Raw genomic sequence first — 13,837 nt, 5'->3', positions numbered from 1 at the left:
TGATAAAGTATTCTTCTTCAAAATGTAAAGGGATCTGATAAAACTCAACAGCAAAAAAAAAAAAACTTTTAAAATGTGCAAAGAACCTGAATAGACATTTTTCAAAAGAAGACATATGAGTGGCCAGCAGTTACATAGAAAAATACTTAACATCACTAATCCTCAGGGAAATGCAAATCAGAAACACAAGGAGATGTCATCTTACACCCGATAGGATGGCTATTATCAAAGAGTCAAAAGATAACAAGTGTTGGTGAGGAGCTGGAGAAAAGGGAACCCTGGTACACTGCTGGTGGGAATAAAATTTGTACAGCCATTTAGAAAACCTTATGGAGATGCCTCAGAAAATTAACAACAGAACTAACATATGATTCAGCAATCCCACTTCTTGGAATACATCCAAAGGGTATGAAATACGCATGTCAAAGAATTATTTGTATCTCATGTTCATTACAGCATTATTCACAATAGCCAAGACATGAAATCAGCCTGTGTCCACCAACGAATGAATAAATAAAGAAAATATGATATATATACACAAAGAAATACTATTCCACCATAAAAAAAGACAGTTCTGTCATTTGCAACAACATGGATGAACCTGGAGGACATTATGTTAAGTGAAGTAAGCTAGACACAGAAAGACTAATACTACACAACCTCAATTATATGTGCAATCTAAAAATGTTGAACTCATAGAAACAGATAGTAGAATGCTGGCTACAAGAGGCTGGTAGGGTGGAAGGGTTGGGAAGGTGTTGGTAAAGGATATGAAATTTCAGTTAAGCAAGAGGAATAAGTTTAAGGCATCTTATCATGACTATATTTAATACCAATATTGTATACTTGAAAATTGCTGAGAGAGGAGATTTTAAGTGTTCTGGTTCTAAAAAAGAATAATTATATGAGGTAATGGATATGCTAATTAGCTTAATTTAGCCATTCAACAACATGTACATATATCAAAACATTATGTTACATACCATTAATAAATACAATTTTTACTTAACATTTTTTTTAAAAATTAACTGTAAAACAGTTTCTGAAAACAATTTAAGAACTTCATATGCCTACTACCTCAATTTGACACAAGTTAATATATTGTCATTCCTATGTTAAAATATAATACATGACAGATATAATGTTATAGGTGCTTTTAAAATGTTTTACCTAAGTCATATTTATACATTCTTTTTCGTTTGTTTTCCTGTTCCTTGCAATTATGTCTAGAGATTTATTCTTTTTAACAAATGATTATCCAGTTCTTTTACATTCACTGCTGTAGAATACTCAGCTGTATGAACCTAGCTTAATTTTTTCCTTATTCTTCTTTTGATATATATTTAAGTTGTTTCTAATTCTTCACTATTAGCAAGAATGCTGCAATTCATGCCTTTGTATGTGTCTTGTGAAACATAGTACATGGGTTCATCCAGGCTATATAAAGAGAGAAAGAGAGAGTTTTGTTTTTTTTTGTTTTTTTTGTTTTTTTTGACAGAGTCTCACTCAGTCACCCAGGCTGGAGTGCAGTGGTAAAATCTCAGCTCACTGCAACCTCTACCTCCTGGCTTCAAGAAATCCCCCCACCTCAGCCTCCCAAGTAGCTAGGATTACATGAACCACCACACCAGGCTAATTTTTATTTATTTATTTATTTTGTTTTATTTTATTTTATTTGAAATGGAGTCTCGCTCTGTCCCCAGGCTGGAGTGCAGTGGCTCAATCTCAGCTCACTGCAACCTCTGCCTCCCTGGTTAGAGCGATTCTTCTGCCCCTCAACCTCCTGAGTAGCTGGGATTATAATTGCCTGCCACCACGCCTGGCTAATTTTTGTATATTTAGTAGACACGGAGTTACACCATATTGGCCAGGCTTATCTTGAACTCCTGACCTTCTGATCCACCTGCCTCGGCATCCCAAAGTGCTGGCATTACAGGCGTGAGCCACCATGCCTGGCCCTATTTTTATTTTTTTTTGTAATTTTAGTAGAGACAGGGTCTCACCATTTTACTCAGGCAGGTCTTGAACTCCTCACCTCAAATGATCTGCTCCCCTTCAATCTTCTAAATTGCTGGGATTACAGGCATGAGCCACCACACCTGGCCTAGGGTATATATTTAAACATAGAATTGCTAAAATAACTAGATATGACCAAGTTTTTCCAAAATAGTTGTGCCAGTAAACATTTGCAACAGCATTTTTGTCATTTTTATTTGTCCGCATCTCACTAATCCTATGTATTTAAGAATAGTTAGTATCATTTACAATAACAAAGACATGGAACCAACACAAATGTCCATCAATGACAGACTAGATAAAGAAAATGTGGAGCTCTCAGGCTCCGCCTAATTTATTGGTTTATAAGCTCTTTGTTCCTAAGGCAGATGAGAGCAGGAGGAAGGGATGAGGAAAAGGATTAATCAGTGAAAGAGAACTCATGAGTCATTCAATAAGATGTAGAGCAGTGGCGGTTTCTGTGGATTTCTTTGAGCAAAGGCATGTGTCTAAACTACTTAAGATCTTTAACTTATAGGGACTGAAATGGGTGGGAGCGGGTTTCAGGAGGAGCCAAGATGTTTGATTATACTCCCCTGCTTTAAGGGACTGTTATCTCCCTGAGCAACCTGTGGAATACCGCTGAGCTGTTATGCTCTCGGGGCATAAAGACATGAAGGCAATAAGGAGACTTTTCTCCTCAGAGGCTGCCCATGGCTACGCATGGGTGTCTTACACAGGGGAGACCAACTCAACTGGCACCCCAGAAACTCTCTTTCCCACAAGAAGTACATGGTATACTTGCATAGCCAAAGAAATTAAAATAGGCCATTGAAGACAGAGAAAAACAATGGCTAGAAAAGGCAGTAGGAATAAAAGAGAAGATCATGCTTCCTGACTTCATGGCATGAGAATGGGGGAGTGAGTAGACACCCATGAGAAAAGATCAAGGGGCATGCAGCCATCGGGGAAAATCCATAGTGCAGATAAAGCAAGGAGGAAGAAGGACAGTTCTAGTAAAAGGGAGAACATCAATATGGGATGTTTCTTAGCAATAGAAAAAGAAGGCCAAGAGGAATTAGGGAGAGAGTTATAAGAGATCAGCAAGGGGACAGGGTTAGATTTGGTTTGGTTTGAAAGCATATAGTAAATATGATGTCTGTCCCTGGCGGTGTTGGCGGAGTAGGAAGGAGGAAGGGAGGCAAGAGATAATATCATTTTCTCTGTGCTCCAACTGTACTTACATATGAGACTATTTCCCTCTCTGCTTTTCAAACCTTACTGGAGTTGTTTTCCCTCATGAAAACCAAGAAAGGAAAGCTAGTTAGTCTTGTTCTGAGGTTGTTCAATGTACACATATCTATATCTGTAGACAGATCCTTGGGAATACAGTAATTAACATATATTCTGTTATTTGATGCTTGAAAAATCTCCTCCACTAACCAGTTTCCCTATAGATTGCCACAAGCACATAATAAGAAACAATAAATAAAATGTTCTCTTTACTTTGTTACTTAACAATGCTGAGAAAACTTTACAGCCTTCATAAGGAAGTGAGGTCCAGGAAAATCTAGGAGATATTTCTTAACCAATCTATAAAGGCATTAGTAATGACAGGATATTTCCTGAAAGTGTAATTTCCCATTGAGGATTTGTTTTTAATTTCTGGATTCCTGGAGCCAATGAAGTTGGTGTATGTTTATGAAATACCAAGAGACATAAGTTGGTAAGTGTTCATATGCAAAAACTTCTTGGAATTCCTGAGTTCTCTGTGGCAATATATGACATCAGGATACGTCCAGTCTCACACATCAGGATATGTCCTTTCTAGCCTGTCTATCACATGCTAGGAGAACTTTTTAGGAACAGAAAAAAATGCCTGAAATGATTTCTCAATTGAACTCATCCAAGCTTTCTCTAAATTTAAGCAAACTCCTGGTCATTTTCAGTTAGTTCCTTTCCTTAAGTTCAACCTTCAAGGCAAACCTCCGTGCCTCAGGACTTTTAGCCATAGTCTGAAATTCTCTTCCATAGATTGGTCCCCTGTAACCCCGGTTTGTCTCAGCTTGTTATCCTGTTTTTTTCTTCCCTCCATTCCCAGGATGAGCTTGTTGCTTCTGTCCTATGAGACATTAGATTCCTTTTCTTTGGTACCCGAGTAAATCCATCCTACTCCAATAGAGGAAGGTCCATTTTTGTCTTATAGCGCTGGATGCAGACTCAGCTGAGAAGACCATGATTCATTTTTGGAATTCTTTATCTCAGATATTTCCTCTTCTTTCTTTTTCTTCTATCTTTGGACTTTTTAGTCCATCAACGCCCCATTAGTCTATTCCCCGACTTCAGTCAGGAAACTTATACCTCCTAAACTCATTCAGAGACTCAAAACATATATATTGATACAGGCGACCTAAGAAGAGCATGTCTTGGGGCTCACGGAAACAGGCAGGTGAGAAACTTTCAGATTGAAAACATAGCTTCCTTTCTCCCATCCAGCCCCTACTTTCAGCCTATGTGTTTCTGGCACCTTGTTGTAGATAAATCTCCCTTGACTTTGTGATGTGCTGAGAAAACAATCTCACGGCTGGTGTTAAAAAGAGCCCATGACAATACCAAGTGTTGGGGAGAATGTGGAGAAATCAGAACTCTATTCACGGTCGGTTGGAATGCACACTTGTGCAGAATTCTATGGAGAAGAGTCTGGCATTTCCTCAAAATGTTAACCTAGATTTACCATATGACCCAGCGATTTCATTCATAGGTTTATACTCAAAAGAAATGAAAACATATGCCATGCAAAAAAATGTACATGCAAGGTCACAACATCATTATTCATAATAGTAAAAGGATGTAAACAACACAAATGTCCATCAACTTATGATTAAAGAAAATCTGGTCTATTCATAGAATGGAATATTATTCGACCACAAAAAGGAATGATGTACTGATCCGTGCAACGATGTGGACAAATCTTGAAAATAACACTAGATTAAAGAAGCCAGTCACAAAAGGACGTACTGTATGATTCCATTTACATGAAATGTTTAGAATTGGCAAATCCATAGAAACAGGAGGTAGATTCTTGGTTTCCATGGTCTCCAGAAAGGGAAGAATGAAGTACAAGATTTCTTTTGGAGGTAGTGAAATTGTTGTGGAATGAGATCATGATGGTGATAGCACAACTTTGTGAATATAATAAAATCATTGAATTGTACAGTTGAATTTGTGGTATATAAATTATATGTTAATAAAAAGGGGGTCCACAAAACAAACAGCCCCCCACTCTGGTTGTCAGGGAGATATTGGATTAAATGGCCTTGGACAACAACCCCTCTCCCTGGCCACAGACATTCTTCAGATTACAAGATATTCCAGGGGAAACACTGGAATGAGTCTGAAGCCAGGTGCTAAACGGAAGGACCATTGAGAAATGTTGTGATCCTGACAGGTCAAGCAATTTATTTTTCGGCTTCGTTTTTAAATGAAAAATTAGAAAGCTGCCATTCAAAATGGTCCCTGTCTGTTTCAATTGCTCTTCTCAGTGTCAGCATGTTAACTCAATGTGTTAGTCTGTTTTCATGCTGCTGATAAAAACATACCTGAGACTGGCAAGAAAAAGAGGTTTAATTGGGCTTAGAGTTCCACGTGATTGGGGAGGCCTCAGAATCATGGTGGGAGGCAAAAGTTATTCTTACATGGTGGCTGCAAGAGAAAATGAGGAAGAAGCAAAAGAAGAAACCCCTGATAAACCCATCGGATCTCCTGAGACTTATTAACTATCATGAGAATAGTGCAAGAAAGACCGGCCCCCATGATTCAATTACCTCTACATGGGTCCCTCCAATAACCTGTGGAAATTCTGGTAGATACAATTCAAGTTGAGATTTGGGTGGGAACACAGCCAAACCATATCACTCAGCAAGGCAGATAACTTTCTCACTGACCCTATGCAACAGAAAACCATCTGGGATGGTTGTAAGGGGCATGGGAAGTGATTGGTAGGATCACTGCCAAGGCTGAGCACTCAGGAGAAGGCAATAGAATCCTGTTCTCCATAGTATGCTATGAGATACTGAAGTACACTTCTTCAGTATCTCTTTGGACTTAGAATTAGCACTATATTCCTTGTTATACAGAAAAATTACTAATGAAATTCATAGGATGACAAAAACTATCAGAACTGAAAAACAGGAAATGTAAGCTTTTTAGTTCTTTGGTATTCAAAGTATGCCTAAAAGACAATGCAAAATCCAAGAAAAGAATGGTGGGGTTTTTGTTTGTTTGGTTTTGGTTTTGGTTTACAGCTGGAGTAGAATACAAAGGGATGGAGTTGAAACAAATGAGAGGAAATTGGAATTCTAAACTTAATCTCATTGGCATTAGAAAGGCACCTACATGTATTTCACATGAGCCGGTGACTGCTGATTTGCATTCTTATTTTTTCCCTATAGATTAAAAAGGAGGTACAATGGTAGAGCTGTAATCCTGTCCTTTGTCATAAATTTTCCTATTCATAAAGGTGAGTGTTAGCCTGCTTGTGAAATCTAAAGTTGAGTAACTTCAAATACTAACCACAGAGGGAGAGGCAGCAAGAGGAGAGGCATAAATTCAGGATCTCACCCTTCATTCCACAGACACACACAGCCTCTCTGCCCACCTCTGCTTCCTCTAGGAACACAGGTAAGTGCTTCAAGCCTCTCCAGCTTAATAACATGAATTATTTTTGAGAATAATAATGATACTGTGTTCTATATCATGCATTTCCTGCATTCTGTCTGATTATATTTTACTTATTCTGCCAGAGCAAAATTAAAATACCTATTTCATCTGATTTATCCTTTATCTAAATTGCTTAGTTCCAAGTAAATCAAGGCACTTTCAGGAACACAGAGGGAGAGTGCCTTGCAGCCAGAGAGTCTTGAAGGAGACGTCAGGGACCCATCTTAAAAGTTGGTTGGATGTGATCCGCAGAGGTCTCCTGTTAGCATTCATTGTAAAGCCTTCCTACCTAGCTCTAGTGTAACCAGCAATGAAAGAAAGATAAAGAGGGTCGATTACTTATTTACAATAGTCTTTAAAAACGTAGTTTTGTAAGCCTTCTAATTAGGACATTAATATATTTAATATATGCACATTGTAGAAAGATTGAAACGTTAAAAATAAGAGAAAAACTTCAAATTTCAAAATCTCACAACACAGATATACCATTTCTTTAAGTAAATTGTACTACAAAATACCATTCCATTTATTAAAGTCATTCTGACAGGAATCTGATGCTTTTCCAGGAGTTCCAGATCACATCGAGTTCACCATGAATTCACTCAGTGAAGCCAACACCAAGTTCATGTTCGATCTGTTCCAACAGTTCAGAAAATCAAAAAAGAACAACATCTTCTATTCCCCTATCAGCATCACATCAGCATTAGGGATGGTCCTCTTAGGAGCCAAAGACAACACTGCACAACAGATTAAGAAGGTAGCTATCAGCATCATTACGTTGTCCTGTTGCAGTTTTTCTCTGGTTCCGTCGGCTAGCACGCAGATGGTAATAGATGTGGTGGCCTGATGGGTAGCACAGGGGACTGAGCAGGAATTCCCATAACTGTGAGACCACTACTTAAACAGATCTTTTGAGTAAAGTTTTCTTGTCCCGCTTCATGTCTCTTCCAGGTTCTTCACTTTGATCAAGTCACAGAGAACACCACAGAAAAAGCTGCAACATATCACGTGAGTCACAGAGCACTATGGTTCAGCTTTAGATCCCTGAACAGGTCATAGTTTAAACCTGGAACTTCACAGAAACTAAGAAAAGGCCATTTTTAGGTAAAATCTTGGACACAAAGATTGAGACATACAGAGTGGGTTGGCATTTCATGGCACATAATTATTATTCCTCATTTCTGCATTACTAAAAGACAGTCAGCACTGTACTCCAGAGCATAGGTCTGCATCAGGATAGGCTGGGTTCAGACTCCAGCTTTGCTCTTCACAAATGATGAATAAGAGCAGGAGGACACAACTGCTCGGAGTCCCAGTGACCTCATCCCAGAAAACTAAGGGTAAGAAAAAATCTTACTCAATACATGCAAATACATGCAAATGTTTACAACAGTGCCTTGCCCATAAAATGTCATAATAAATGTTATTATTATTATAAAGTAGCTATAATTATACTAATCATAATAATGTGAAAATAATTTAATTTTAATTGAGTCACTAATGAGATTCAGAGGAATAAGCACAAGTCCAACTATATTTTGGACAATGATTGCTATGGAATATATTGGTTTAGAGCCTTAATAGTGCAAAATGCTTTGCTGGAAGGTAGAAAGTTCTAGATTTAAACAGGCTTAGGTTCAAAACTTGGCACTTCTAATTTATGTCTCTATAAACAGGGTTTTTTTCCCCATTCTCTGAGCTTTCTTGTGTTCATCTGAATTGAACTAAAGACTTAGAGTTACCCATGTAAAGTCCTTAGCCATGTACCTGGCACACACTCTTCTTACGTGCAGAGAATGACCATCATGAGGAAAGAGCCACAGATCAGTCAATGTGTCTTACAAGATGATACCACCAACAGGTATAACAGGGCTTCCTGGCATAATCTATTTAAAATATCCAACCTTCAACATACTCGTATTCTTGCTGACTGTTAGAAGTGAAATATGGTCCTTGCCCATAAGGAGCTGAGAGTTTAACTGGGAAGCTAAACCTAACCCTTTAAACCAACAAGGAGAAAATCTAGTGGTAGACAGCGCTGCATCTTTAGTTCAGAAGAGAAAAGATTGCAGTACATTAGAGCAAGAAGAATTTTCTGGAAGAAGTCAAATATAAGGTGGATTTTGAAGGGTATTTGAGGTGAAATACACCAAGTATCAGGGAATGAGATCAAAGGTCCTCATTGAGACTACCAGCCACTAGGGACTGATCTAACAGACTTAGCATGGGTTTAGTATTTACATTGATACAGCAATTGAATGATCTCCTTTTTTGACGTTTGAAGGTTGATAGGTCAGGAAATGTTCATCACCAGTTTCAAAAGCTTCTGACTGAATTCAACAAATCCACTGATGCATATGAGCTGAAGATCGCCAACAAGCTCTTCGGAGAAAAGACGTATCAGTTTTTACAGGTAATTTCACCTGGCCTACCCACATTTCATCTGCAGCCTGATGTCTGTGTCTCTGAGTGGCCAAATGGAAGAAAGTAAGGCAGATGTGCCTGGCCGACCCAGGTGGAGAGCATTTACTCAGAGTGCATTAGCTCCGTTTCCACAACTCTCCCCCACTGGAGTGTCCCAGACCCCAACAATACATCACTGAAGTGTGGATTTAGGGATAATCTTGTGAGAAAAGAGGAGGCTGGGTAATAGAGTGAGTAAGAGTAATAAGTAATAAGACACCATCGATAAACTGGCACTGACTCAGTCACATAGCATACATCTTGGTGGGAAATGTATGACTAATGGGATATTATTGGAATGGGCAGGCTTGGGTGAGTTCCTGAGAATAGTTGAGGAAGTACCAGGAAATATTGAATGCACAGGATGAAAGACAAAAACAAAGGTCAGAAACATCATGGTTAAAATTACTGGAGAGAAGTCTGAGAAGCAATGAATCTCCTTCAGAGAAGCCTGCTCTGCAGTTTGCAAACCACAACCTCTTCTGCTTCTGCCTTTTGCAAGATGATATTGACCTTCAGTGACCTCTTTCTTGTGCCAGCCCACATTCCCCTTTTGCATTGCCTACATGACACCTGTATAAAAATATCCGTGGACAGGAGATACTGCATTTATTCAGGGTCTGGATTCAGCTTACTGTTGTTACAAATAAGTAAGTTTGGTAATATATAGTTACATAAATTACTCCTAATTCCTACTTCTTCCTTCATATCTCAAAGGAATATTTAGATGCCATCAAGAAATTTTACCAGACCAGTGTGGAATCTGCTGATTTTGCAAATGCTTCAGAAGAAAGTCGAAAGAAGATTAACTCCTGGGTGGAAAGTCAAACGAATGGTAGGAGAGCCACCCATTATAGAAACACCTTTGAGAAACCTATGCGAGTGAGCCTTGTGCTTGACACTGCATGGGGGACCAGGTGTGGGGATTGAGATGGGTTTGCAGGGAGGGCTGAAGAGGGCACTCCAGATGAAGGATTTGTCCAAATGAATATGAAGAGAGCCTAGGGGAGCCAAGGAGGAAATCACAGGAAGCCAATTAGATGGAAACACATCTGGAGAATTATTTGCTTATGGCCCTGCATGCCAATAGCTTTGTGGATCCCCTGTCTCCGCGCAGGCCTGTTTTGAGATCATATCCTTTACTTTAAATCAGACTCAAATTTTTATGATGAATATTTAATAGAAAACATTAGAAAGCGTCTCTCGTCTCCTTTACTAATGGGGAAACAAGCAGCTCTCTGGTAAATCACCCTTTTGTCTCTGAGCTGGAGCTGCCTGGATCCCATCTGTAGCCACGTGTTCTGCAGGGATTATCACAGCTCTCTTCCCCATCAAGGGCAAAGAGCTTGACAAAGTCTCCATTCTACAGACATCTTTCTTACCTCCCACCTCTCATTACAGGCCAAACTTACAGCAACTCAACATGAGAGTGAATAGGAAGATAACCCGGAAGTAGTGTCTGACAGCACAGGACATGCATTTCATATTACAGAGCTCAAGTCACTCTTCCTAAAATGCAATCAGGGCCTACTTCCTCTGAATGGGGACTCCGTAGTTAAAAAAAAAAAAAGTAGGAAAAGGAGGGAGGGAGAAAGGAAAGACACATGTTGGAAGAGTAGACAAAATCAGTTTATCAGTATTCCAAATCAGATGATTGGAGTCATTCATACACAGAGAACATGAACTCCTTCTCTATCACAAGAAGTGATGTCTCCATCAGGGGTAACTTTATACGACTGGAGCCTTGAAGAAAGCTGCATCTGGTGAACCATTGGTCAGTGAGTCTAATAATTCAAAGATCAAAGTCAGTGAGTCTCAAGTAGGGATTTGGGTGAATAATTAATGATCAGTCACGAACATTTGCAAAGCATCTTCCAGACAAGCCATTTGTACCATGTGTAAAAGACTCTTTTATTCTTTCCCTTGCAGAAAAAATTAAAAACCTATTTCCTGATGGGACTATTGGCAACGATACGACACTGGTTCTTGTGAATTCAAAGGGCAGTGGGAGAATAAATTTAAAAAAGAAAACACTAAAGAGGAAAAATTTTGGCCAAACAAGGTATTGTCTATATTTTATTTATATAGTGTAATATGTTAATACATGGAATGTTAAACATTTCTGATGGAATGTAACATGATAAGTAAAAAATAAAAATTGTTCATGTCTGTTATTTTGTTGTTTTACTCTTATAATTTTATTTAGTTAGGAATACCTGAAAAACTATTTTTTCTAACTCATGGAATTCCTGGGTTATTTCTTAGAAGAAGAAGGATGTGTTGCTATCTCAATAATATTATCTTTTTTGTCTTGTGTTTCACGTGTTATTTGTTGGACACATTGATTTATTGCAGAATACATACAAATCTGTACAGATGATGAGGCAATACAATTCCTTTAATTTTGCCTTGCTGGAGGATGTACAGGCCAAGGTCCTGGAAATACCATACAAAGGCAAAGATCTAAGCATGATTGTGCTGCTGCCAAATGAAATCGATGGTCTGCAGAAGGTAAGAACTTGCATCTACAACTCTTCCTTCTACTGCCGGACATTTTTCCAAAGATACCAAGTTTAAACAAGGTAAAAGCTTATGACCGAGTTGCCTCAAAATGATGAAAAATTCTAAATGAGGAATGATGACTCACCTTCATATTACAAATATTTGAGCATAGGGCCTGACACAAACTGAAGGCTTAGTTTTTGTTTGTTTGTTTGTTTTTTATTATTATTATTATAATACTTTAAGCTTTAGGGTACATGTGCACAATGTGCAGGTTAGTTACATATGTATACATGTGCCATGCTGGTGTGCTGCACCCATTAACTCATCATTTAGCATTAGGTATATCTCCTAATGCTATCCCTCCCCCCTCCCCCCACCCCACAACAGTCCTCAGAGTGTGATGTTACCCTTCCTGTGTCCAAGTGTTCTCATTGTTCAATTCCCATCTATGATTTAATTCCATCTATGGCTTAGTTAATGATTAATTTATTAGAGTTACATGCATTGGATATCAATTTGATGATATTATTATGCAGCAATTTAAACTTGACTGGGAGAAATATATACCAATGTGAGGAAAGTTTACAAATACGCCGAGTAGAAAAGGGAATAGAAATTTAGGAATTTACGGAATTACAATTTAATAATTGCAATGTGTACTAAATAATGTATACAGAAAAATAAGATGAGCCTATTAAAAACTGACACATGTAGTAGGCTGTTGGCACAAGAAATAGTGATACATACAGTTCATTGTGTACAAAATAATGTAATCATATTTTACATGTGTATCATACAGTTGTATACATACATATGTACACATATACATATACATAAAAACATGATTCTGTTTTTACATACATGTATATACATATACAAATATAACCCAATGTATTTATATATTCAGGACTCGTATTTTACCTATTAGAGTAATATTATCTATTAAAGTGAACCTTCTGTATTTCACATTTATTGCCAAAATAACGAATCTCCACATAGTCAATTCATTGTTAAGGTGTATTAGAGATCGACAGTTAGTCATATCAGTTTCTTTTTTCCATTTGTATAGCTTGAAGAGAAACTCACTGCTGAGAAATTGATGGAATGGACAAGTTTGCAGAATATGAGAGAGACACATGTCGATTTACACTTACCTCGGTTCAAAATGGAAGAGAGCTATGACCTCAAGGACACGTTGAGAACCATGGGAATGGTGAATATCTTCAATGGGGATGCAGACCTCTCAGGCATGACTGGGAGCCGCGGTCTCTCGGTATCTAAAGTCCTACACAAGGCCTTTGTGGAGGTCACTGAGGAGGGAGCGGAAGCTGCAGCTGCCACCGCTGTAGTAGTAGTCGAATTATCATCTCCTTCAACTAATGAAGAGTTCCGTTGTAATCACCCTTTCCTATTCTTCATAAGGCAAAATAAGACCAACAGCATCCTCTTCTATGGCAGATTCTCATCCCCGTAGATGCAATTAGTCTGTCACTCCATTTAGAAAATGTTCACCTAGAGATGTTCTGGTAAACTGATTGCTGGCAACAACAGATTCTCTTGGCTCATATTTCTTTTCTATCTCATCTTGATGATGATAGTCATCATCAAGAATTTAATGATTAAAATAGCATGCCTTTCTCTCTTTCTCTTAATAAGCCCACATATAAATGTACTTTTTCTCCCAGAAAAATTTCCCTTGAGGAAAAATGTCCAAGATAAGACGAATCATTTAATACCGTATCTTCTAAATTTGAAATATAATTCTGTTTGTGACCTGTTTTAAATGAACCAAACCAAATCATACGTTTTCTTTGAATTTAGCAACCTAGAAACACACATTTCTTTGAATTTAGGTGATACCTAAATCCTTCTTCTGTTTCTAAATTTTGTGATTCTATAAAACACATCATCAATAAAATAGTGACATAAAATCATTTTTGCTTTACCTTTTTTCTTTCTGGAAAGGGGAAGTGTCCAGTTACACATAGGAAAGATAATTTAGAGATATATTAATCATATATAAAGGAAAATTAAAAACAGAGTAGTTCATGATGAGCCTGGAGTAGAAGGCATATCCCAGAACAGGAGGAGCCTTGTAAACCACATTAGGAACTTCCTATTTTATGCTAAAGGGATAAGAAACTCATTACAGGCT

General features: G+C 38.1%; 1 protein-coding gene across 1 annotated transcript; it reads left to right on the top strand.

Annotated features, from left to right (window-relative positions):
- The first annotated feature begins 6,308 nt into the window (after positions 1-6,308).
- Positions 6,309-13,243, top strand: SERPINB4 (serpin family B member 4). The gene is given in 10 exon segments (XM_512165.7): positions 6,309-6,409; positions 6,515-6,675; positions 7,281-7,471; positions 7,666-7,722; positions 8,999-9,127; positions 9,895-10,012; positions 11,107-11,166; positions 11,169-11,239; positions 11,533-11,688; positions 12,752-13,243. Coding segments are annotated over 8 exon segments (1,161 nt in total). The 5' UTR covers positions 6,309-6,409; positions 6,515-6,675; positions 7,281-7,306; the 3' UTR covers positions 13,157-13,243.
- The last annotated feature ends 594 nt before the right edge of the window (positions 13,244-13,837 follow it).

This window comes from Pan troglodytes, chromosome 17 (assembly GCF_028858775.2).
Source record: "Pan troglodytes isolate AG18354 chromosome 17, NHGRI_mPanTro3-v2.0_pri, whole genome shotgun sequence".
NCBI lineage: Eukaryota > Metazoa > Chordata > Mammalia > Primates > Hominidae > Pan > Pan troglodytes.
The sequence above is the reverse complement of the archived record's forward strand: the minus strand, read 5'-3'. Positions and strand labels throughout refer to the sequence as shown.